Below are 22,679 nucleotides of genomic sequence, written 5' to 3'. Positions count from 1 at the left end.
ATATACTCACCCTCCGATGTCAGCACGGCTCCCCGATGTCAGCGTGGTTTACCGATGGCCCCGATGTCAGCGTGTTCCGTCTTCTTTCTTCTCCGCGGCTGGCTGTCTGTATACTACTACGGGCTGCTGTATACTACATGGGGGCTGGCAGGCTTTATACTACTGGGGGCTGGCAGGCTGTATACTACTAGGGGCTGCTGTATACTACATGGGGGCTGTCAGGCTGTATACTACTAGGGGCTGTCAGGCTGTATACTACTGGGAGCTGGCTGACTATATACTACTGGGGGCTGGCAGGCTGTATACTACTGGGGGGGGTTTGACCAATGCATTTCCCACCCTCGGCTTATACTCGAGTCAGTAGTTTTTTCCCAGTTTTTGGTGGTAAAATTAGGGGTCTCCCTATTATATGTGTTATCCATGGCCTCCTTTCTTCTAAAATCAACTTTTGAAACTATGCTAATGAGCTTGACCCCTCTGTGGTCGGCTTTACAGGCTATTACACTGACTGGGTATCTGAGAGAGGCCAGGGTAGCCTGCCAGGCTCATTAGCATAATTGTAAAAGTTGATTTAAGAAAAATGGAAGCAATGGATAACAACTATAAGAAGATTACATTATTCACAGTAACTGGATCCGTGGATATAAGTATCCCTGGTTTATCTTGCTTGATTGTGATGGTAGATTTCCTTTAAGATTACAGAATTATTATGGGATGTGGAATTTTATTGTGCTAGCATTGTGCTTTCAAATATGTATTCATGATGTCATACATAAAAAAGTCCAGCATAGGAAGGGGTGTTCTAGCGTCAACAGCTGGAAACCTTTACAACGTGCTGGGGAAATTCTCTTCTAGCAGAAAATATAAGGTCAACACTAATTCATCTGCATCATATGATTTTTTTTCCTTATACTTTCACTTCTCTTTAGCACAAATTTGAATGGTTTCTGTCTGACGTTTCATACAAAAACAGATATTCATGTGTACTTGCCATAAGCTAATGGAAATTCAACATTTATCGGTAATGTCAAGAAAAAGAAAAAAAACCTTATAATATTTTATTAACATTGAGATCTATGTGTTGCTAAATGATGAGTCAATTGCAAAGTTATTTATGAAGGATATTTACTAAGCTACCACTGAGAAAAGAAATAAGTTTGGAAATCGCATCCCTATTCCAAAATATTGTGCACATTTCTGGAAAAAAAAAAAGGTATTTACTGTTTTCTTAGATCCAAACGCACACAGTTCATTTTCTGCAATGTTTGCTTACATGCTACAACTACACTCACCGGCCACTTTATTAGGCATGTAGATATGGTCAAGACAATCTCCTGCAGTTCAAACCGAGCATCAGTATGGGGAAGAAAGGTGATTTGAGTGCCTTTGAACGTGGCATGGTTGTTGGTGCCAGAAGGTCTGGTCTGAGTATTTCAGAAACTGCTGATCTGCTGGGATTTTCACGCACAACCATCTCTAGGATTTACAGAGAATGGTCCGAAAAAGAAAAAACATCCAGTGAGCGGCAGTTCTGTGGGCGGAAATGCCTTGTTGATGCCAGAGGTCAGAGGAGAATGGACAGACTGGTTCGAGCTGATAGAAAGGCAACAGTGATTCATATCGCCACCCGTTACAACCAAGGTAGGCAGAAGAGCATCTCTGAACGCACAGTAGGCAGAACTGTGGGGCAGATGGGCTACAGCAGCAGAAGACCACACCGGGTGCCACTCCTTTCAGCTAAGAACAGGAAACTGAGGCTACAATTTGCACAAGCTCATCGAAATTGGACAGTAGAAGATTGGAAAAACGTTGCCTGGTCTGATGAGTCTCGATTTCTGCTGCGACATTCGGATGGTAGGGGCAGAATTTGGCGTCAACAACATGAAAGCATGGATCCATCCTGCCTTGTATCAACGGTTCAGGCTGGTGGTGGTGGTGTCATGGTGTGGGGAATATGTTCTTGGCACTCTTTGGGCCCCTTGGTACCAATTGAGCATCGTTGCAACGCCACAGCCTACCTGAGTATTGTTGCTGACCATGTCCATCCCTTTATGACCACAATGTACCCAACATCTGATGGCTACTTTCAGCAGGATAAAGCGCCATGTCATAAAGCTGGAATCATCTCAGACTGGTTTCTTGAACATGACAATGAGATCACTGTACTCAAATGGCCTCCACAGTCACCAGATCTCAATCCAATAGAGCATCTTTGGGATGTGGTGGAACGGGAGATTCGCATCATGGATGTGCAGCCGACAAATCTGCGGCAACTGTGTGATGCCATCATGTCAATATGGACCAAAATCTCTGAGGAATGCTTCCAGCACCTTGTTGAATCTATGCCACGAAGAATTGAGGCAGTTCTGAAGGCAAAAACGGGGTCCAACCCGTTACTAGCATGGTGTACCTAATAAAGTGGCCGGTGAGTGTATAATTCCCATGAAGCAGGGCCCTTTATAGGATTTGAGATAGGGGCGCCTAATACTAAAAGATTCTACTTAAAGATCAGTCATAATCAGCTACTTCAGATGGCGATGTAAGGAGAGCTGAAATACTTCCCTGTTTCAGGACAAAAACATAACTATATGGTTATGAAACAATACCACTCTGCCAGGGCCAGCACATCACAGTGGCCACTTTATATTACTGCACCAATTGTTACAGCTAACCTGTTGGAGGTGCTGCAGTCAAATTAAAGTGCAGCACCTAAACAGCAGCAGTATAACCATTTTGCCGGAATTTACTGCCCCCTGTGACATCAGAGTTCAAAGATTGTGGGCTCCCCCAATACCAGCGAACACTACAGTTTACCACCGTTGTGTTGATTGGTTGGTATTATAGCTGGGAGCCTCCCATGGCAATAATACAAAACATCAAAATAAAGCCTCTCCGGCACTATGTCGACACTAAACACAGAGGCCTACTTGTGGTAGCTGCATGCATATTATGTGTGTTACGAATATGTCGCTTGTATAATAGCAGGAATGGAAAATGGAGGATGTGATTAGGTGCAGGAATAGATGATTCTCCCACTATTCCTATAAATCGTTCTAAGGCAGTGAATAAATGATGAACTCAAGGAGCCACGAGGTGCTCAGGCGACGTAGGCATGAGCGCCTAATGTTCATTAGCATACAGAATATAACTTATATATTTCTACGATATGGTTGCTCCGGGCAGTAATACAAAGTTTTTTAGAAACAGAAGAAAACGGCAGACAAACTGGTCTACCATCAGTATCTGATCTGATGGCAGATGTTATTTAATCTATTCATCCTTTTACTGACATTATTGGAATCAATTACAGTGACAAGGCAGTGAAATATAAGAAAATAAATAAAACATGTGACTTATTTTTCGTAACTGGAGGTCTACATACTGGCACATTTACATACCCCACCTGAAAAGTTCAGAGAAAGTGCATTGTCCGAGGCTAATGCACTGTGCCGCGATTCACTAAGATCGTGCGCTTGATGGGGCACATTTACTTACACAGTTGCATCCGCCGATCCGGAATGTCCGACAAGGATTTGCAGCCGCCACGATTTGCTTACAGCATGCGCCCGATTTTTTAAATGTGTCGCTACCCCGCTCAGGTTCGCTGGAGTTCACCTTCTTCTTCCCGGTGTATGTAAGTGCATTGTCTTGTGACACAAATTGAAAGTTAAAGGGGTATTCTCGTCTGGGCATTCACATTCAATTTCACTAATCTTCCATTTAGAAACATTTCTTCAATTGGATGTTATTAAAAAAAATGTTCCTGTGTGAAGATAATTTCTCATAAATGTAGTGATAGCTTCCTCGGTTACGACCACGTCACACTCTGGCAGCGGTGGCCAGACATGCACTATTGAGTCCTGTCTGACCTCCTGGATTCAGTGATCATTACCACAGGACGTCTGTGGGATGTGCAGTAGCTCCCGGACATTTCATATACAAAAACCTTTTGTTTCTTTGTGTAATCCCTCCAGCAGAGGTGGCCGTATCCGAGGAAGCTATCTTGTTTCTCAGGGACAACATGGCTACATTTATGAGAAATTATCTTCACACGGGAACATTTTTTTTAATAACATCCAATTGAAGAAATGTTTATATATGGCAGATTTATCAAACTGAATGTGAATGCCCAGATGAGAATACCCCTTTAAATCCTGCGCTCAGTCCGAATCAGTCGGATCGCCCGACGGCCCGACACGAATTTCTGCCGCAGGAAAGCAAGCTCAGCTGCGCCACAATTCGGTCATGTGCAACACAATCCCAGTGCAATACCTGTCAAAGCTGCGCGAATCCCGAAAACCGTGAACAAACCAACAAAAGTGTGATCCGCGACCCTTAGTAAATAAGCCCCAATGCGGCAGATTTATCAAGCTGTCTGAAAGTCAGAATATTCCCAGTTGCCCATGGCAACAAATTACAGCTCAGCTTTCATTTTACTAGTGCTCATGAATATTTTAAAGAGGAGCTGTGATTGGTTGCCACGGGCAACTAAGAATATTCTGACTTTCAGACAGCTTGATAAATCTGCCCCACTGGGTCACATTAATCATCCAGCATCAGACCCTGTTATGAGTCTGGCACATTTTAGAACTTACCGGTCTAAATCTTAGAATAAATAAATCTTCCCCAGTGTTTATTTGGGGTTAGTGATTTTTTTAATTGAAGTATCAGTGGATGTTTTTTTGTTGCAATGTAATACTGTGCACTCCACATTCATTCTGTTTTAAGATTTTCATTTTCACTTTGGCATTTAGGACACAGTTGTACAGAGTCTTTCATTTAGATTGTTATTACATGTGTCATAGACTATTCAATAAGAATAACCCTGGCAGAGGCAATTAATAATCCAGTTCCTCCTGTTGCTCCAAAACTCTAATGTGGTTTGCATTTCCTGGCTGCATCACATGGTCTGACAATTTTATTCCCAGTTCCCTTCTGCTTTCTTATTCTTAAGAAACCCGACACTATGACATCCCTTACTTGCCCAGTAAAGGTATGTATTAACAATGGAAAATAATCTTAGAAATGTACTTTACGTGACTTGGCCAGTAATGTAATCTGTAACCTTGTATTAGTTTGACAGTGATGGAGTTTACTCTTTCATACCACAATCTACACAAGTTTCGTTTCTCGCCTGACAGCATCTACACAGGAACTCATACTACATGTAACTGCTTCATTATTAGGGCAATGGTAAAAGACATTACTTAGTGGTTTTTCTTATTACAATAAATGGATTTAGTTCTTTTTGTATCTTTAACTTTGTTGCTCCTCTCACATTTTGTAAATACAGAGCTTAGCCTGACATTATGCTATGCACCATTTAATTAAGTATTTTTAAATATAATGATAATTATTTGAGTTAATATTTTTTTGTCTGCTTTGTGTTCATAAAATATTATTGTTAAAGGAAACCTACAACTGCTAATGGTAGGTATTAGCTGTAAACACCGGGCACCAGCTCAGGGTGAGCTGGTGGCGGAGCTTACCTTTGCTATTGTTTATATATCGCGGTTTAAACACATTTTGATGAACAGACCCGAGGTAGCTTCAGCGCTTGATGCGCACGACCGTGTGCGTGCCTCCATAGGAAGTGCCGGAGGCGCCACGCGCACATGGCCAAGCGCAGCGCAGAAGCTGCTTCGGGTCTGTTCATCAAAATGTGTTTAAACCGTGATATAGCGGTTTAAAACACTAGCAAAGGTAAGCTCCGGCACCAGCTCACCCTGAGCTGGTGCCTGGTGTTTACAGCTAATACCTACCATTAGCAGTGGTAGGTTTCCTTTAAAGATGCACCACAAAAAAGATGATGAACTCTGTCGGACCAGTGCGGGGGAGCGTCACATTCATGATTTCAGGCGCACGATCTTAGTAAATCGCTGCACGCATCATTATAGATAGACAATGCAGTTTCAGCGAACTCAAGCTCCTTTGTAAGTAAATGTGCCCCATTCACTCCCATCACTATGTAGTGGCGGTGTTAGGTAACTGCAGCTCATCCCCTATTCATTTGGACATGAGCTCTCAAGACTTATATATGGGATTGTTAAAATTTGATCAACTGTTTTTAGGAAATTTTAGTTGAATCTATTTTATATTTTCTGCAACACAAAAGGAAGTGTAAGTATTCATTTCCCCATTGTGACACAGTAGAAATACCAGGAATTTGTTATGTATTGTGCGATTCTATTAGATAGTTGTGTGACTATAAAGCAAAGAACTAGGAAGAGTTCTACCTAGGGTTTTCCCTTGTCATTGATACAAATTCCATTTGCATTCAATCCAATCTTCACAGCGCTGAGCTACTTCCTTGAAACACTTGTGTGTGAAAAGCTGCTGGCCATTAACTTCAGTTGGCAATTTTCAAGCATGCTTAGGATCAGAGTAGTGCATGCTTTTTTTCTGATAAGACCAGTAGCCGATCAATTGGAGTAATTTATCAGGGCTTCAACACCCATTAAACACTTGTCCCTTAAAGACTTGTGGTTTACCGAGGCTACACAAGTACGGAGCTCTGATTTGAGGCATAAGCCTGCGGTCAGGATTTGACATAGGGTCCACGGATTGCATTTACGTCGGACTGTTCGTTGTTTTTGGGGTTTGCGCTGCCTTTCATGCATAAGAAATCGGGGGGGGGGGGGGGGGGGCCTCGGATGATCCGACTGACTCGGACTGAGCACGGGATTTAATATTCAAATTGTGTTGCATCCAATGCACTTACATACACCGGGAAGAAGATGGTGAAGCGACACATGCAGGATATCTGGCGCACGATCTTTGTGAATCGAGGCACAGTGCATTGGAGTCGGACAATGCACTTTCGGAGATCTCCAGCGGCCTCGTAAGTAAATGTCCCCCATAGTATTGGTTACTATAATAGTGCAAACCTCTCATTGGCCTTAATTAGCTCAATGGGTAAATAGCTAATAAATGTTACATAACATTACAATAGGACAGCTACTTGGAGTAGCGAATATAGTAATGTCCTTTTCCTCTAAAGAGAAGGCATAAAATACTTCACTTCAATTTAAAGTGTCCCTTTTAACCTGAAAGAAAAGCCATAATATTGATGGCAATAAATTAGCCTGTAAGAATGTCCTTTTCCTGCAAGGGAAGGCATACAATGTAAACTTTTTCCTACGTTGTAGCGATCAGTATCAGAGAGTCCATTCTCTGGGCACAGTCCTTGATGAAGGAAAAGGGAAAAAAGCAAACGATCTCCTTTTGATATGAGGGACACAGTCCTTTGTGTAAGTAACTCTGCGTTCAGCAGAGAGGAGTGCTTTCAGAGCACAACTAGGGAGAAGTCCAGCAATTGAGAGAAAATGAAAGCAATCATATTTACAAAGCATCAGTACCTGATTGTGGGCTTCAACCCATCAGGGAACTATTCTTGTTGTTCTGGAACAAAGGCAGAATCAAAAGCTGCAGGCCTATGCAGCCTGGACATCATCAACCTGGGAGAAGTGTTGGGATCTGTCACCTGGAGACATCTGGTGGTGGAAACTGGAACTGCAGAGGTAGGTGCAGAAGCAGCAGAGATGTCATCTGGCGCAGCTGTGGCTGTAGCAGGAACAGATGATCCTGGAACACGTTTCGATGCAGCTGGAGGATCAACCAGTGAAAAAGAAGCTTTCCCCACCTGGAGATTGTCCACTGGCAGGATCGACTCAGCAGGAACATGAGAAACACTGGTGGGCTCTAGAACTGCTGAAATTGGACACCCAGAAGCTGGAGTTGCAGCTGGAACGGGGAGAAAGACATCTGTGGCAGTAGGCATCTTAGCAAGCAAAGGAGGCAGGCACTTCTTTGACTAACCTTCAGTAGCTGAGGGCACTGTAGAGCGCATGATGATGACCGCAGGAGCTTAAATTCTTCTCTATTGCTGATGGTGGAGGGAGTGTTATTCTCGAGCTGACCTGCAGCTGTTGTAGGGGCTGTTCAACTGGTGGTGGGGACCTCTAGCTGACAGGGTATTCTTACCGGACAGCATGGGCCTCTTGGCAGGTGGTCCTGCATACTCAGCAGGCTATTCAGCGTCTTTTGATAAGGGGCAATGCCCCTTTAAGAGAGTCCCTTTGGTAGTAGGGCCTCCTAAGGGGAGATTTTGTCTCTCTGCAGGAAGGCGGGACAGTACCCCAACTGGGGCTAAGGGAGAAATAGTAACAATCAGGGTGATTTGGGCCCTGGGAGCCAAGGTACTCGCATAAGAGGTGGCCCTCTGGAGGTCCAGAATTGGAGTACCGATAGTGGAGAGGGCCCTCTGTAGGGGTGGAACTGGAGTCCCAGTCATAGAGGATGGCTGCTGAGGATGGTCTGCCATTTTGGACCTAGCTCAGAGAAATCTGGCAGCTGAGGAATTCGGTGTGGGTGGAGCACCACAATCTATCTCTGACTGGAGGTAAGTGACGAAGCTCCGAGTCACGCCTCGATGCAGCCGATGCATAGTGAATAGCCTCCGGATGGGGTCTGCCACGAGGACAGCTGCATCTTCACCCCACGAGGCACGCTGGAGTTCAATTCCTGCGGTGAGGTGGGGCAGAAAGTCCTTGCACCAGATGGCTAATGTCTTGCTGCGTAGTACAGAGCTTGCAGAGGTTAACGCTTTCAGTGCTGCAGTGGCTCTCTTGCAGTAGATGCAGCAGAGCTGACACAGTTCTTTGCAGGAATCATACTCGTAGGTGCTGGAGCAGCACTTGGCAGCAATAAAACACAGTCTTTCTTGTAAAGCACAATCACACTTGCGCCTTAACCCGTATGGCAGCAGGGTTAGGCAGCACAGTCTTTATAAATCGACAGTTTAAAGTGCCAGTATAAGGCACAGAAGTAAATATCCTGTTCGTGACGCCACTTGCAACATCCCCAACTGGGGCCTAGCCTTTTCTTGTGGCCTGGAGGGAGCCAGGGCACAGAATACCAGAGTGGCTGGCTAATGCGGCCTTGGTCATGGTGCTTGGTATGGAGTCCAGGGGGCTGACCTACAGCCTGGCAGGCTAGGCCAGATTAAGGTTTGTGGGGGCCCCTGGGCGCAAAATATGGTGGGGGCCCCATTGAATGCAGTCCAGACAGGGAACAGCAATCTCTGTATACAAATCCCCAGCAATCACTGTATACAGCTCCCCAGGAATCACTATATACAGCTCCCCTAGCAATCACTATAGCCTCTGTCACGGTTACACCCGCAATCCTCGGTACGGATTGAGGGTGTACCCGTGCCTGCTGCCGCAGTCCCCGCTCCCCCAGCTCTCACTTACCTCTCCTGGCTCCGGCCTGCACTCTTGCTCCCAGCTTGTAGGCCGCATGCTTCTTCCATGCAGTCGCGTGCTCCTGCCACTAGAGGGGGCGCGCGCTGACTTCTCCCAGCCTTAAAGGGCCAGCGTCCTCCTTATTGGCTCTGGCATTCCTGGCGACTCCCAGCATCCCCTGTCGGATCTTCATGTCCTGTTACTGAAGAGAAAGCCCTCTGTGTTCCCGAGCGTTTCCAGACGCCTCTGTGGATTCTGTGATTCCCATGTTCCGTGGTGTTTCCGTGTTCCTGGTTTCCTGTGTTCCCTTGCTACGTGGTATCCTATTGTGGTCCTGCATTCCTGTGGCGGTCCTGCAATCCTGTGGCGGTCCTGCAATCCTGTGGCGGTCCTGCAATCCTAGTGTCCTTCAGAGGTCCTGCCAGCCGTCCTTCAGAGGTCCTGCCAGCTGTCCTTCAGAGGTCCTGCCAGCCGTCCTTCAGAGGTCCTGCCTGCCTGCCTTCCCGTGGTCCTGCCTGCCTTCCCGTGGTCCTGCCTGCCTGCCTTCCCGTGGTCCTGCTTGCCTGCTATCCCGTGGTCCTGCCTGCCTGCTATCCCGTGGTCCTCGTGTCCCTACCTTGGCTGCCACCGCGGGCCTAGTCGCACCCGCGGAGCGACCTGGTGACTCCCGCCGCAGCAAGACCATCCCGCTTTGCGGCGGGCTCTGGCGAAGACCAGGAGTTCACTTAGACTCCGCTCCCGGGTGCGGCTAAGGTTGTTATCTCCCGCGGTGGTCCAGGGAGTCCACTTACTTAGTCCCAAGGGACTAATCCCCATAGACTGTGACAGTAAGATCCGGCCATGGACTCCGCCAAGGTCATGATCACTGCCAAAGCCACGGACAGTGTCAAGGATCCATACCTGCTTCTGGGTGACCTTCCCAGCACTATTGCCCAGCAGTCCCAAGACATTGCTGCGCAAAAAGAACTCTTGGACAAACTCGCTGCCACCCTGCGGTTTATTGCCTTCCAGCAGCAGGCTCCTGTGACTCCTCCTGTTGCTTCTGTCCCCCAGCCATGTTTTTCGGCAGCGAACTCTGGAACAGATATTTTGATGCCAAACAAATTTGATGGCAACCCCAATTTTTGCAGGATTTTTGCAGTGCTCCTGCCACTAGAGGGGGCGCGCGGACTTCTCCCAGCCTTAAAGGGCCAGCGTCCTCCTTATTGGCTCTGGCATTCCTGGCTCAGCTATATAGCCTGGCGACTTCCAGCATCCCCTGCCGGATCTTCATGTCCTGTTACTGAAGAGAAAGCCCTCTGTGTTCCCGAGCGTTTCCAGATGCCTCTGTGGATTCTGTGATTCCCGTGTTCCGTGGTGTTTCCGTGTTCCTGGTTTCCTGTGTTCCCTTGTTACGTGGTATCCTATTGTGGTCCTGCATTCCTGTGGCGGTCCTGAATTCCTGTGGCGGTCCTGCATTCCTGTGGCGGTCCTGCATTCCTGTGGCGGTCCTGCATTCCTGTGGCGGTCCAGTATCCTAGTGTCCTTCAGAGGTCCTGCCAGCCGTCCTTCAGAGGTCCTGCCAGCCGTCCTTCAGAGGTCCTGCCAGCCGTCCTTCAGAGGTCCTGCCAGCCGTCCTTCCCGTGGTCCTGCCTGCCTTCCCGTGGTCCTGCCTGCCTGCCTTCCCGTGGTCCTGCCTGCTTTCCCATGGTCCTGCCTGCCTGCCTTCCCGTGGTCCTCGTGTCCCTACCTTGGCTGCCACCGCGGGCCTAGTCGCACCCGCGGAGCGACCTGGTGACTCCCGCCGCAGCAAGACCATCCCGCTTTGCGGCGGGCTCTGGCGAAGACCAGGAGTTCACTAAGACTCCGCTCCCGGGTGCGGCTAAGGTTGTTATCTCCCGCGGTGGTCCAGGGAGTCCACTTACTTAGTCCCAAGGGACTAATCCCCATAGACTGTGACAGCCTCTCTATAACTATATACTGTCCCCCTATAATAACTATATACAGTCCCCCTATAATAACTATATACACCCCTTATAATAACTATATACACACCCTATAGTAACTATATATAGCCCCCCTATAATAATTATATATGACCCCCTATAATAACTATATACAGCCTCCCTATAATAAATAACTATATACAACCCCCAACCCCCCAGTGATGGCGAACCTTTTAGAGATCGAGTGCCCAAACTACAAACTATAACCAAACCCACTTATTTAAATAGAAAGTGCCAACGTGGCAATTCAAGCAGTAACATGTTACTCCCTGTCCCTAAAGGACACCAATGCAGTTGAAAGAAAGATGAGAAATTTAGATTATCATTGTAGCTTCCTTCCAGGGTACCCTGAAGAGAAAAGATTGCGGTGCCCATAACTGGAGCTCCAATAATAACACAGCCGTGTCTGCACCTACTTGTTCCTCCTGTAGTCCTGGGCAGCTAACTATGTGTAGCTTCAAAATAGCACTGATCTTAGCAGATCCTGGATGGCCAGGGACTGCAGGAGGAGGCTTTGAGTCCTGTCTGGAAACTCTGTGCAGGGGTGATGGCCTGGGAGCCCACAGAGAGTGCTCAGAGTGCCACCTCTGGCACCCGTGCCATAGGTTCGCCACCACTGCCATATCATAACTATATATAATCCTAGGTAAAATAATAAAATTGTACTCACTGTCCATCGTTCCCCCGATGCGCGCCGTCCTCATCTTCCTTCCTGGTGTCAGGTGGCTATCGGGTTTAAACAAAGATGCGACATCACACCCTGGCACGTCACACTATGCGCCGCCAGCGGCAGGACGCCGCCATCCTTGTTCAAATCCGATCGTCTATGGCAGAACAGAGAACTTATTGTTCCCTCTCTCTGCCATAGACTAAAGTCAGGAACATCGGCGGGTTTTGGCCCGCTGCCCCGGGAGCCCGGAGCCAAATAAACTGTTGGCGATTTGGGCAGTCATGCATTTGGTGGGGGCCAGTTGTAAGGCAAAGCGGTGGGGGCCCCCCTTATGATCCGGCCCTGCTGGCAGGGCACCAGCAGGTGGTGTTTGCAAGAAATATGGAGGGAGTGGCTGGTGCAATGGTTTCTCTCTGGGGCAACCCCTGAGGTATATATTGGATGAATTCCTGGGTGATGGATGGGGAGCCCGTGATTGTAAGCAGCCTTATCCAGGGATTACATGGAGGCAACTTTGTGCAAATCAACTTATAGTTTGAACAGCAGGCAACAGCCAAACAGTAGCAGCAGATTCAGCAAGCTGGTGGGCTGGTGGGAGATAGCCGGTCCCCTGGAAGGTTGTTCACAGCCTGGTAGTAGCTTCAGGCTGGGCTGGTAAAGATGGAGCTTAGTCCAGATGGGAGATCTCGGCTCTGGCCTTAAGTCTCCGGACTTGCCCTAATGTGTCAGGCAGCTTGCCTTGACACTTCTGACTGACTCTGCAGACCAAGACCATGTGCTCCCACCCACTAGAGATTTTATACTCCCATGATCAGGTGGTAGCACTCTCCAGTTCAATTCACAGTGTTAACTCTTGCCTCACCAGACAGTGGTTACAGCTGCAATTTTTAAGTTTACCTAGCAGTAGCTTCTGGAGTTGAACAGGCTCACCAGATCTCACAACACCAAGGGGGACGATGAAGTGTACACCCTCTGGAAACTTACACTGACTAGCCTTGGGAATGGTAGGATTTAAAACAGCAATAAAACTGAATAAAATTGTAAAGTAAAGGGTTGAAAATAATCTTTACTGTGTAAACATCACTAGGGGATTCAAATTTGAGAATTTTCTTTCAACAGCAAACCCCTTTAACGCCGAAGCCACTTTTCACCTTCCTGACACGGCCCATTTTTTCAAATCTGCCCTGTGTTACTATAAGTGGTTATAACTTTGGAACGTTTTAACATATCAAAGTGGTTTTGAAAGTGTTTTCTCGTGACACATTGTACTTCATGTTAGTTAAAAAATTTTGGTGGTATGTTCTGCATTTATTTATGAGAAAATCAGATATTTGGTGAAAATTTGGAAAAATTCTCAATTTTTGAAATTCAAAATGTTCTGCTTTTTCCACACATGAGTCATAACACCAAAAAACATAATAACTAACATTCACCGAATGTCTTCTTTATGCCTCAATGGTTTTTTATGCATACTCTTATTTTTGTAAGATGTTAAGGGGCTTTGAACTTTAGGTGCAATTTTTCACATTTTCATAAAAAAAGCAAAATCCTGCCATTGAAGGACCTGCTCAGGTTTGAAGTCACTTTAAGAGGCCTAAATAAAAGTAAAGCCCCATAAATTACTCCGTTATAGAAACTACACCCCTCAACGTACGTAAATTAATGTTTTTTTTCATAAAATGTACAAATTCTCAGTGGATAAAATACCAAAACGCTCCACAAAATTTGATACCCAATCCCTCTTGCGTATAACAATACCCCATATGTGGTGGTAACCTGCTGTATGGGCACACGCCAGGGCATTGAGGGGGGAGCTGCGCCATTCAGAGCAGATTATGCATTGTCACTTTTTATTGGCTATACAATCTTTATTTTTTTGGCAATTTGGGCATATAAGGGCTTTTTGCAACATGAGATGCACTTTACAAATATTTCATTTTAGTGGGTCTTTAGCTTTTTGATGAGATTTTATTAACTCTTTAATGTATGGAGGAAAAGAAAATAGTCAATTTTGGGTTTCTTTTTTTTGTATATTTTGGGGGTCGTACAGCGTACACTAAAAATACTATAATATTTTTATTCTATAGATCACTACGCCGGGGCTGCGATCAGAGCCGGCGCCAGAAGCTTGACGTACTATTACTGCATTTTGCGGGAACGCACGTCCCGCCATGCAGTAATAGTATGTCAAATGTCGGGAAGGGGTTAATATACCCCTCTCAATGAGTCAGAGTTCTTTCTGAGTGCTGCAGATAAGAAACTCTTTAGTGCTCTGTGTTGTACAAGTACAAGTATTGGCGCTCAGCGACGTACTCAGCAGCGTATTCATGAAATGGCAGGATTAGGGGTGGCTTATGGAGTGAGCAGGTTGGTCCGGGGAAGTGGCAGCACCTCGACCTACCCCCTCATTAATACACCGGTCTGTTTTGAGCTCCTAGTGCCGTTTTTGGCATTGACAGGTTCTCTTTAAACCAATAAGTTGGAAAATTTGCTAAAAATTTCTTGTCATTAAGAGTAGCATGAAAAAAATTTGTGCAAACCTTAAAAAACAATACTGATACCCCTCCATGAGTCCCAAACAATCCTACATAGGGAAACTCAGGCTTCTCTGTAACAGGATTTCCCAGAAAAAATCCCTGTTGTGGCTGGAGCTTTTGTAGGAGTTTCCTCAGAACTGTGCACTACGCATCACCTCCATAGGGGGGCGCTGCAACACAAGAGGAAGGAAAAAGGTGGATCCGTACAGGAAGAGACGAGGCGCTGAATATCGGCGGAGACCTGTGCCCTCCTGTACATGGTGAGTCCACGTAGTATACCCGAGATTAATACTAGTACACCCCATAGTATACACATGTTAGCGCCCAGGTTGTGTCCTGCCGTCACATACTTCTGACAGACTAACAGGAAACTGTATATATTGAATCACTTTCCGGGCCGAGGTGTAGCTGCTGGTTGTACCGTTCACACGCTGCGTTCCAGCGCAGTTGGACGTTTTTAAAAATGAAAAATGTAATTTAAAAACGCTTGTACAAAAAGGTCTCTGTCAAAGAGGAAATTAACGAAAACGAAACTTCACACAGACAGAGCTGCCACCCATCTCCGCCCTAATGCACGATCTACAGCATTTTAAAGGTACAGGCGCAGCAAAATACTATTTTGTAGTTTTTCATCTTTTGTTTTTAGTTTATCATCAGAAAATTACAGTTTTAATGTTTTCTTTTAAATTGACTGCCAAACTGCTGGAAATGAAAGGAGAGGCACATCCCATAGGCTGCAGTAGTGCCTGTAGTAGAAAGAGGGTTTAGAAATACTGGGGGTCATTTACAATTCACGTTTTCCCGATGTGTTACCCGAATATTTCCGATTTGCGCCGATTTTCCCTGTATTGTCCCGGGAGTTTGGCGCACGCGATCGGATTGTGGCGCATCGGTGCCGGCATGCACGCGACGGAAATCGGGGGGCGTGGCCGAACGAAAACCCGACGGATTTGGAAAAACCGCCGCATTCAAGACAAAAAATGTATTGCGAAAATTACACTTGCCTTCACCAGGTATAGGCCGGTGAATTTCAGGGCATTCCAGCGCGCCTCCGGGGAACTTCAGCGCAGCAGCGCCACCTGGTGGACGGCAGAGGAACTACCTTAGTGAATCCCGGCCGGACCCGAATCCACCGCAGAGAACGCGCTGCTGGATCACGAATGGACCGGGTAAGTAAATCTGCCCCACTGTGTGACACTGCACTACGCCAAGTGCAGATACATGGCTGTAAGAGGTGGAGTAACACTCAGTCCAGCAAAGCCCTTCATAAATAAATGTATATAATGTATGTTATTGTTTATTCAAAAACTATTTTATTTTTTTCATGAAAAAAAACCTGAATATTGCAAATAAAAAAAAAACTCCCCTGCAATTGAAACCAGGTTTTGTATGCCACTTTCCAAGGTTTATAGATCTACTTTTTCTGTTTTCCTTTAATCTGTCATTTAAGTGAGAATTTTATATTTTCAATCTTTATGTAAATGAGCCTATTGGGATGGGGCTTTGGCTGCTGGGGCTCTCATTGGTCCACATTTATTATGCCCTCTCCACCAGAAAACTTGAGGCCATGCAACAAACCCCATTTTATGCTATTTTTAGGGCTTTTCTTCCACGTGGAGTGGGGAATACTATGTATGTATACAATGGGTGCCCACTGTCAGTAGTCCCCCAACTAGGGGATGGCCCATGGCAGTCTTAAATTGCAAAAAGCATATAAAGTTAGATCAACTTTTTAGATTATGATAGAACATGTTATAGAGTTAGTGAAAGTTAGTGAAGTTTAGGGCTTAGGATGTTCCTGGGAACCTACCATCAGACCTACCTTAACAGGTAGATGCCTGATGGTAGGTTTCATTTAAAGTACATCTACCACCAGGATGAAGGATTATAAACCCAGCACATTGACATACTGGTGTGTGTCACCTCTGGCAGGTTCTACTCTTTTTTAAGCTTCCTATGACCTTGTTTTTAAGAAAAAAGGCTTCAAAAATTATACAAATGAGCCTTTGAAGTCTGAAGCCCTTCAGCCTCATTTGCATAATTCTAAAAGCCTTAAAAAAAAAAAAAACAGGACATTAGTAGCTAAAAGAACTGCAGGTCCTGTCAGAGGAGGCACACAACAGGATGTAAATGCGCTTAGTTTACAATCCTTCAACCTTTTGGTAGATGTCCTGCAAAGCCGTTTTGCAGAATAAAAACTAATTTAAGGAAGAAAATCACTTGTTTTTGCATCACCATTTTCTAAGAGGCAAAACTATTTTTTTTTACTGACTGTGCTGTTTTAGTGCTCATTTTTTGCAGGACGTGTTGTATATCTTATTGGTACTGGGTACATGTAACAAATTTCATTTCTTTCAATCCTATTTTTTTGTGAGATAATTGGGCAAAACTAGTCATTTTAGGTGTTTATTTTAATGTGTTCATGGTGTGGGCTCCGTAACAATTTTATGCTTCTGTGTGCTTCAGAGCCTGTGAAATCTCCTGCTGGTACATGTACAGTATGATACATTAAGGGGTTAAGGCTGTAAGCACACATGCTTACAAGCAGTCCCCGGGTTACGTACAAGATAGGTTCTGTAGGTTTGTTTTTAGGTTGAATTTGTATGTAAGTCGGAACTGTATAGTTTATAATTGTAACTACAGTCAAAATGTTTTGGGCCTCTATGACAATTGGATTTTAAAAATGTTGGATTGTCATAAGAACCAGGATTAACACTAAAGCTTCATTACAGACGCCTGTGATAACTTTTACAGCTGTTTATTGTATCCTAGGGCTCAAGTACAATAAATTACCAATATCCAGAGGTCCGTTTGTAACTAGGGCTCGTCTGTAAGTCGGGTGTTCTTAAGTAGGGGACCACCTGTATATTATATATTTCTGCATTTATATAGCACCAACATATTTCACAGCGCTACACAGAGCTTGCCAAATCGGTCCCTGTCTCCATGAGGGCTCATAATCTTATCAAACTACCAGTATGTTTTTGAAGTGTGGGAGGAAACCGGTGGACCCAGAGGAAACCCAAACAAACATGGAGAAAACATACAAACTCTTCGCAGTTGTTGATCTGGATGGGACTTGAACGCAGGACCCCAGTGCTTCAAGACTGTAGTGCTAACCACTGAGCCACCGTGCTGCCTAGCCCTATGCCTGTATAAAATACTGGGGAAGATTTATCATATGCCAAAGTTCCGGCGCATGATAGAGGCTTCGCCTTCCCACCCCCATGTCCGACCTCGTGTAGTTCTGCATAAAAAAACTTGCACATGAAAATTAGCAGGTTTTTCAAAATTATGCAGGCACGGGCATAGTCATTACCTGAATTTGCAATTCTTTCACTGCTTCTATGCCTGCCAGGAAAATGTCGTAAAAGCAGCAATGAATCTCCCGCACTGTGTGTGGAAACCACTGCCATGTTTGTGAGCCTATAGAAAATCATGTGTGCTATGAGTTCAATGCATAACACACGGGTGTAAACACAGTGGGGGATATTTATCAGGACCTCGGCCCTGAAATAATCGCAAATGCTCGCTTATTGCTAGCTTTTGCGATTATTTTCCCCAATCCGCCACCTTCACGCCAGTTGGGCGCGAAGGGGCGTGAAGGGGGGCGCGGCCGGCCGAGCGGGGGGCGCGGCCGGCCGGGAGTGGGCCGGCGCGGGGCGTTACTGTCCCCGCGCCTGCGCACTTGCTGCTACCGGCGACTTTTCATACGTTGCGCAACTGGCAGCCCGATACATCAAGAGGCAGAAGCCTCTTCATGTATCGGGCTGCGAATTTGCAGCGGCGGGGCTATCATACGCTGGCGTGTCCCCCAGTATGTGTACATGGGGCTTAAATGAATTGGTTTTCTCTATTTCATATAGGCTTTTGGTATATTTTTTTTTTAACTTTTTTTTTCTCCAATTAATTTCAAGACCATTTAATTTTTAAATCATTTTTTTTTTCAGTAGTGACAAATTCTAGTTTTCATTGCTACAACTCTGGAGTATGCATATGTTTTATCAGATGATCTGTCTCTTTAGAAAAAACCTTTTTTTTTTGGAGAAGAAAAACTGTAAATTATTAACTTTTATCCCCTCCACGCGGTCAGTTGTCCATACTTATGTATGTATTGTCCAGTGTACAGTGTATACTTGTCAGTATTACACTGGCAGGCATCCTATTACATCCCAAGAGGCTCCCATACATGCAGACACAAAGGCCAAAGTAACACAAGGAAAAAACTAATCATGAACAGTCTAATAATAGAGACTGAACAGAAAAAATAGTCAATTATTGTAAAATAAAGCAATAATGCAAACCGTGAGGTGCAGTGGTGAAACAGGGAGCAGAGGCCTGATTCGGTATGGGAAGCACATCTCGGGGTGCGTTCACATGTGGCGTTTTGGTTGCATCAGAACACATGCTTTTTCAAATGTTACTATGTGTTTGGCTGCTTTGAAAGCGATTTTTCTTTCGTGTTTACACGGCTGCTTACATTTCTAGCAATGAAGAAAAACACTTTCAATGTAGCCAATCACATAGTAACATTTAAAAATGCATGCGTTCCGACGCAACCAAAACGCCACTTGTTAATGCACCGATTCTCTGTAGACACTGGAGCCAAGTTATAGTCACAAATCACAGCTTTGTTATAGAATCCGCTAATCACGCCTATAGGTGCACACCGAGAATATTTGAGCATCTACATGTACATGAGTATTTTTTAAAAAGTCAAAGTACGGTTTCTGAAAAAGTTTCCCTAAATGTCACGTTGCGCTCTGCGTGCTCTTGGAAAATACCTTAAAGTTCACTGAATACGTTTTGTCATTACTTTTGATCAGCAGCCTCCACCCTACTGTTATTTTATACCAGTATCACTTCACTTGCTGAGGTAGGAGATACACTGCTGTGACACTGTTGCCATTTTGAAGTTTGGAATTGCTGGCATAACTATCCCGTAGACTGGAGGCACGATATACCTGATATGAGATATTAATGAGATGTCCTCTGGAGTTGCAGAGGTTGTGTCACACTGGTGATGTGGATGATTTAAGGAGAAGACCTCACATGTTGTATGTATAATCTCTAATGTCTGTTATATTTATCTCTTGCAACTGTCTCATTTTAATCTTGGTTTTTTATTTGTATTACTGTTAATTACATTATCTCTACTTAAGATTAAAACTATGAAATCTGTAGCCATATTTATATTTGTCGGAATTATAAAAACTGATGGCTTTGACCAATTAAAACAGGTTATGTCAGTTCTTGACCATTTTCATTCATTCTTAAAAATGTCTATATTGTGTTGAAGGCAGAGGTGCATATGGCAGAGATTCGGAAGAGTTGATAGACGTTGTGATACATATGTATGGAATAATTCTTCCTAACAAGTAATATGAACATTTATATTGTTCACATGGTACAAGTCGTCTTTTACTCAATTTCTACTTATTTATTGCCACGAGAAATTCTCATTTGAACTGCCCCCACAACCCTGGAACTCACCACTCCCTTCTGGCAGGGAGCCAGCTAATGCTATAGAAACAATTTAAAAGCAGTGGAATTATTAAGATGCACGACAAAGGCATTTTTTAAAATCGCCATGCCAGAGGTTATTGGAAATGACCTTTCTGATGACAGGTTCCCTTTAATGATAGATTGGAGGGTGTTAGATTGTTAACTGGGAGACGGCGGTGAAGAATATTGCATTATTTTTGCACTTCTTAGAGATCATGCCCACAAACAGAAACGGTGCAGCAAAAAATATGGAGCAGGTCCTATTCCTACCCAGTTTGCATCGCTGTGCTGCTCAGCACAGTCACAATGTGGTAAGACACAGTGCATATATTTACAAATTTTGCATTTCTGCAAACAAGGAGGTCCTTCGACCAATATTGGTAATGATTTTGTTAAAATATAACTTTTATTAATCGTTCAGCCCCGTTACCCCCTGAAGACGCCATCTCATGGCGAAACATGTCGGGGGGGGGGGGGGGGGCTGTTTGAATGTGTGCCAATTTAAGATTGAATGGTGTTCAAGGAAATGGATTAGATAGCTAGTAATGCCAGAAAACCGAGGCATTAAATAGTAGCAAGATTAGCAGCAATAGGAGTGTGAGTGAATTTGTGAGTGAATGAACAATTGAAAAACATCCAAGGGAGCGAACTCTATGTGTGTTTATAAATAGAAAGCCAGTACTTAGCGCTGACCCATTCTGCGGTCACCGCAGACCATTACGCATGGCTAAGACAATATCATTAACACTATGTACACCCAGCAAGTGACTGCAGCCTAGGGAATTATATGGTCTAAACACCCCGAAGTGTGAGGGGGTAGCCTTTGAGTGTGGACATACACTCCTAACAGTCCATACTCACCCTAATGCAAATGTGGTCAAGACTTGCTATAAAATCCAACATTGTGTAGCCCCTAACTACCCTAAAAGGGTGTAATTAGCACAGTGAACCTTTCAATATCCACCTGTGTGCAACACAGAGAACTCTCCAATACCTACCTGTGGGTTCACAACTCCCTAACTTCTAAACAAAAAGGTAGTGCATCTCAATTCCTCACATTCCTCTCCTTGCTTAAAAGGAAAAATCAACATCTTCTCCCACCGTTCCTATTTTATTAAAAAAAAAATTTTTTGTTTGTCTCTACACACTGGGAAAATATTCCCCATGGTTTAAATGAACGATTAATAAAAGTTATATTTTAACAAAATCATTACCAATATTGGTAGAAGGACCTCCTTGTTTGCAGAAATGCAAAATTTGTAAATAGATAGTAATACTATAGGTCCAGACCACACACGTGGCCCTAAGTATATCTAATCCCTTTGTTTGTAATAAGACACAGTGCAAGCACCATGCATCGCTGCATTACCATGCACAATAGCAATCTATGGGGGCCATTAGCTGCCCACCAAAAATGATGCTCGTGTGCATAAGGCATTACTAAAATGGAGTAATCCTTGTTGAAGATGCAAAAAAAATGCTGTGCATACCATCCTAAAAATTGTCTCCAGTAGTGGCTTCTGGCACACGGGTATCACAGGGATGGGTGGGGGTGGTGGTTGTATTGTGGGGGTGGTTAGACCCTATTCATGAATTCAAAAGAAGTAAAGTCAGGAAAGGAGAGAAATAAAATACCACATTTTTTTACACTAAAAGTTGTAATGGTATATCCAGGATTCCAGCAAATCTTGGCATGATCAGTATTGAGTGTCTTATAGGAATGACTAGGAATGCTGGCTTCCATGTGACACATTACATTCAGTATTAATCGCACTCTGTTGGATGATCATGTGACTTAGCAAGGGAAAGGATCAGTTGGTAAAAGATGACTAAACACGGTAATGACTGTGGCAGTGTCTCTTTAACATGGGCCATTTATTTCACTGTATGTGAAGCATACTGCTCGAAAATATAAGCCGTACAATGGATTATTATCGAGGTAAAGCTCCATTCATGAATATTCTATATTTGTACATTGTGCGAGTTCAGTATCTAAAATTATATACGTTTTTTGTTATGTTTTTTCCTAACACATGACAGTGTGGTTAGTATTAGTCTCTGACTTTCCTACACAGAGGTGGAAATTTGATTATTATGACCTGGAGTTTCTCAGGGGGCTTCATGTTAATCATTTCACTACTTTCTCTTTCACTTATTACAAAGCTTGAAGCGCCATGCAGGACTTCACTGTTTACTATTGTCACTGATCCATAGAGGTCTTGATCAGAGAAAGCATTGTTAGCTGTTGTTGTTTAAGTTTTATACTAGAAAGTAGAGAATTGTGACACATCCTGAGGTAAGTGATAGCCCATCTGCTGGTTTACATGCTTTGCAGGAACGTTGCATAGGTGGGTGTGGTGTCGGGAGTATGATATGGCTGCTGGTAGGGAATAACTGTTCCATGAATAAATAGATGGTTATAGCCTGTGTGGTACAAAAGCATAAAACAATAGTTTTATTTATTAAATGATACTTTATATCTAGATTTAAAGGGGTTGTGCAATAAAAAAAACACTTGAACTTTAACCACCGATACCTGTATGTATCTCACTAAAGTATCTGACTGCCACTTCAATCAAATGTGGAGATCAGTCCCATAGACCTGAATGTTATGGCTATGTATATCTGTGACCATCACTACATTCAATAGTTAAAGTAATTTAATATCCTTATATCTTGTGGGAAATTCCTTTTATATCTTTAACTTTTTCTGACTTGGCTTTTTTATTTAATAATT

The 22,679-nt window shown here is 44.3% G+C and overlaps 1 protein-coding gene across 4 annotated transcripts in view; it reads left to right on the top strand.

The window, feature by feature from the left end:
* The first annotated feature begins 4,865 nt into the window (after positions 1 to 4,865).
* CFLAR (CASP8 and FADD like apoptosis regulator) overlaps positions 4,866 to 22,679 on the top strand; it is a 35,560-nt gene continuing 17,746 nt past the window's right edge. The window contains exon 1 of one of the 4 annotated variants that reach the window (XM_072121146.1): positions 4,866 to 4,993. In XM_072121146.1, the coding sequence (XP_071977247.1) occupies positions 4,967 to 4,993 (27 nt within the window). In that variant the 5' untranslated portion in view covers positions 4,866 to 4,966. Of the gene's footprint in view, positions 4,994 to 14,552; positions 14,698 to 14,839; positions 15,033 to 22,218; positions 22,239 to 22,679 lie in introns of those variants that run through there. The other 3 variants (XM_072121147.1, XM_072121148.1, XM_072121149.1) reach the window with 3 other exon arrangements.

Source organism: Engystomops pustulosus, chromosome 8 (assembly GCF_040894005.1).
Source record: "Engystomops pustulosus chromosome 8, aEngPut4.maternal, whole genome shotgun sequence".
In the NCBI taxonomy this organism is placed as follows: domain Eukaryota; kingdom Metazoa; phylum Chordata; class Amphibia; order Anura; family Leptodactylidae; genus Engystomops; species Engystomops pustulosus.
Note: the sequence above shows the minus strand (reverse complement) of the source record. Positions and strands in the feature narration are given on the sequence as shown.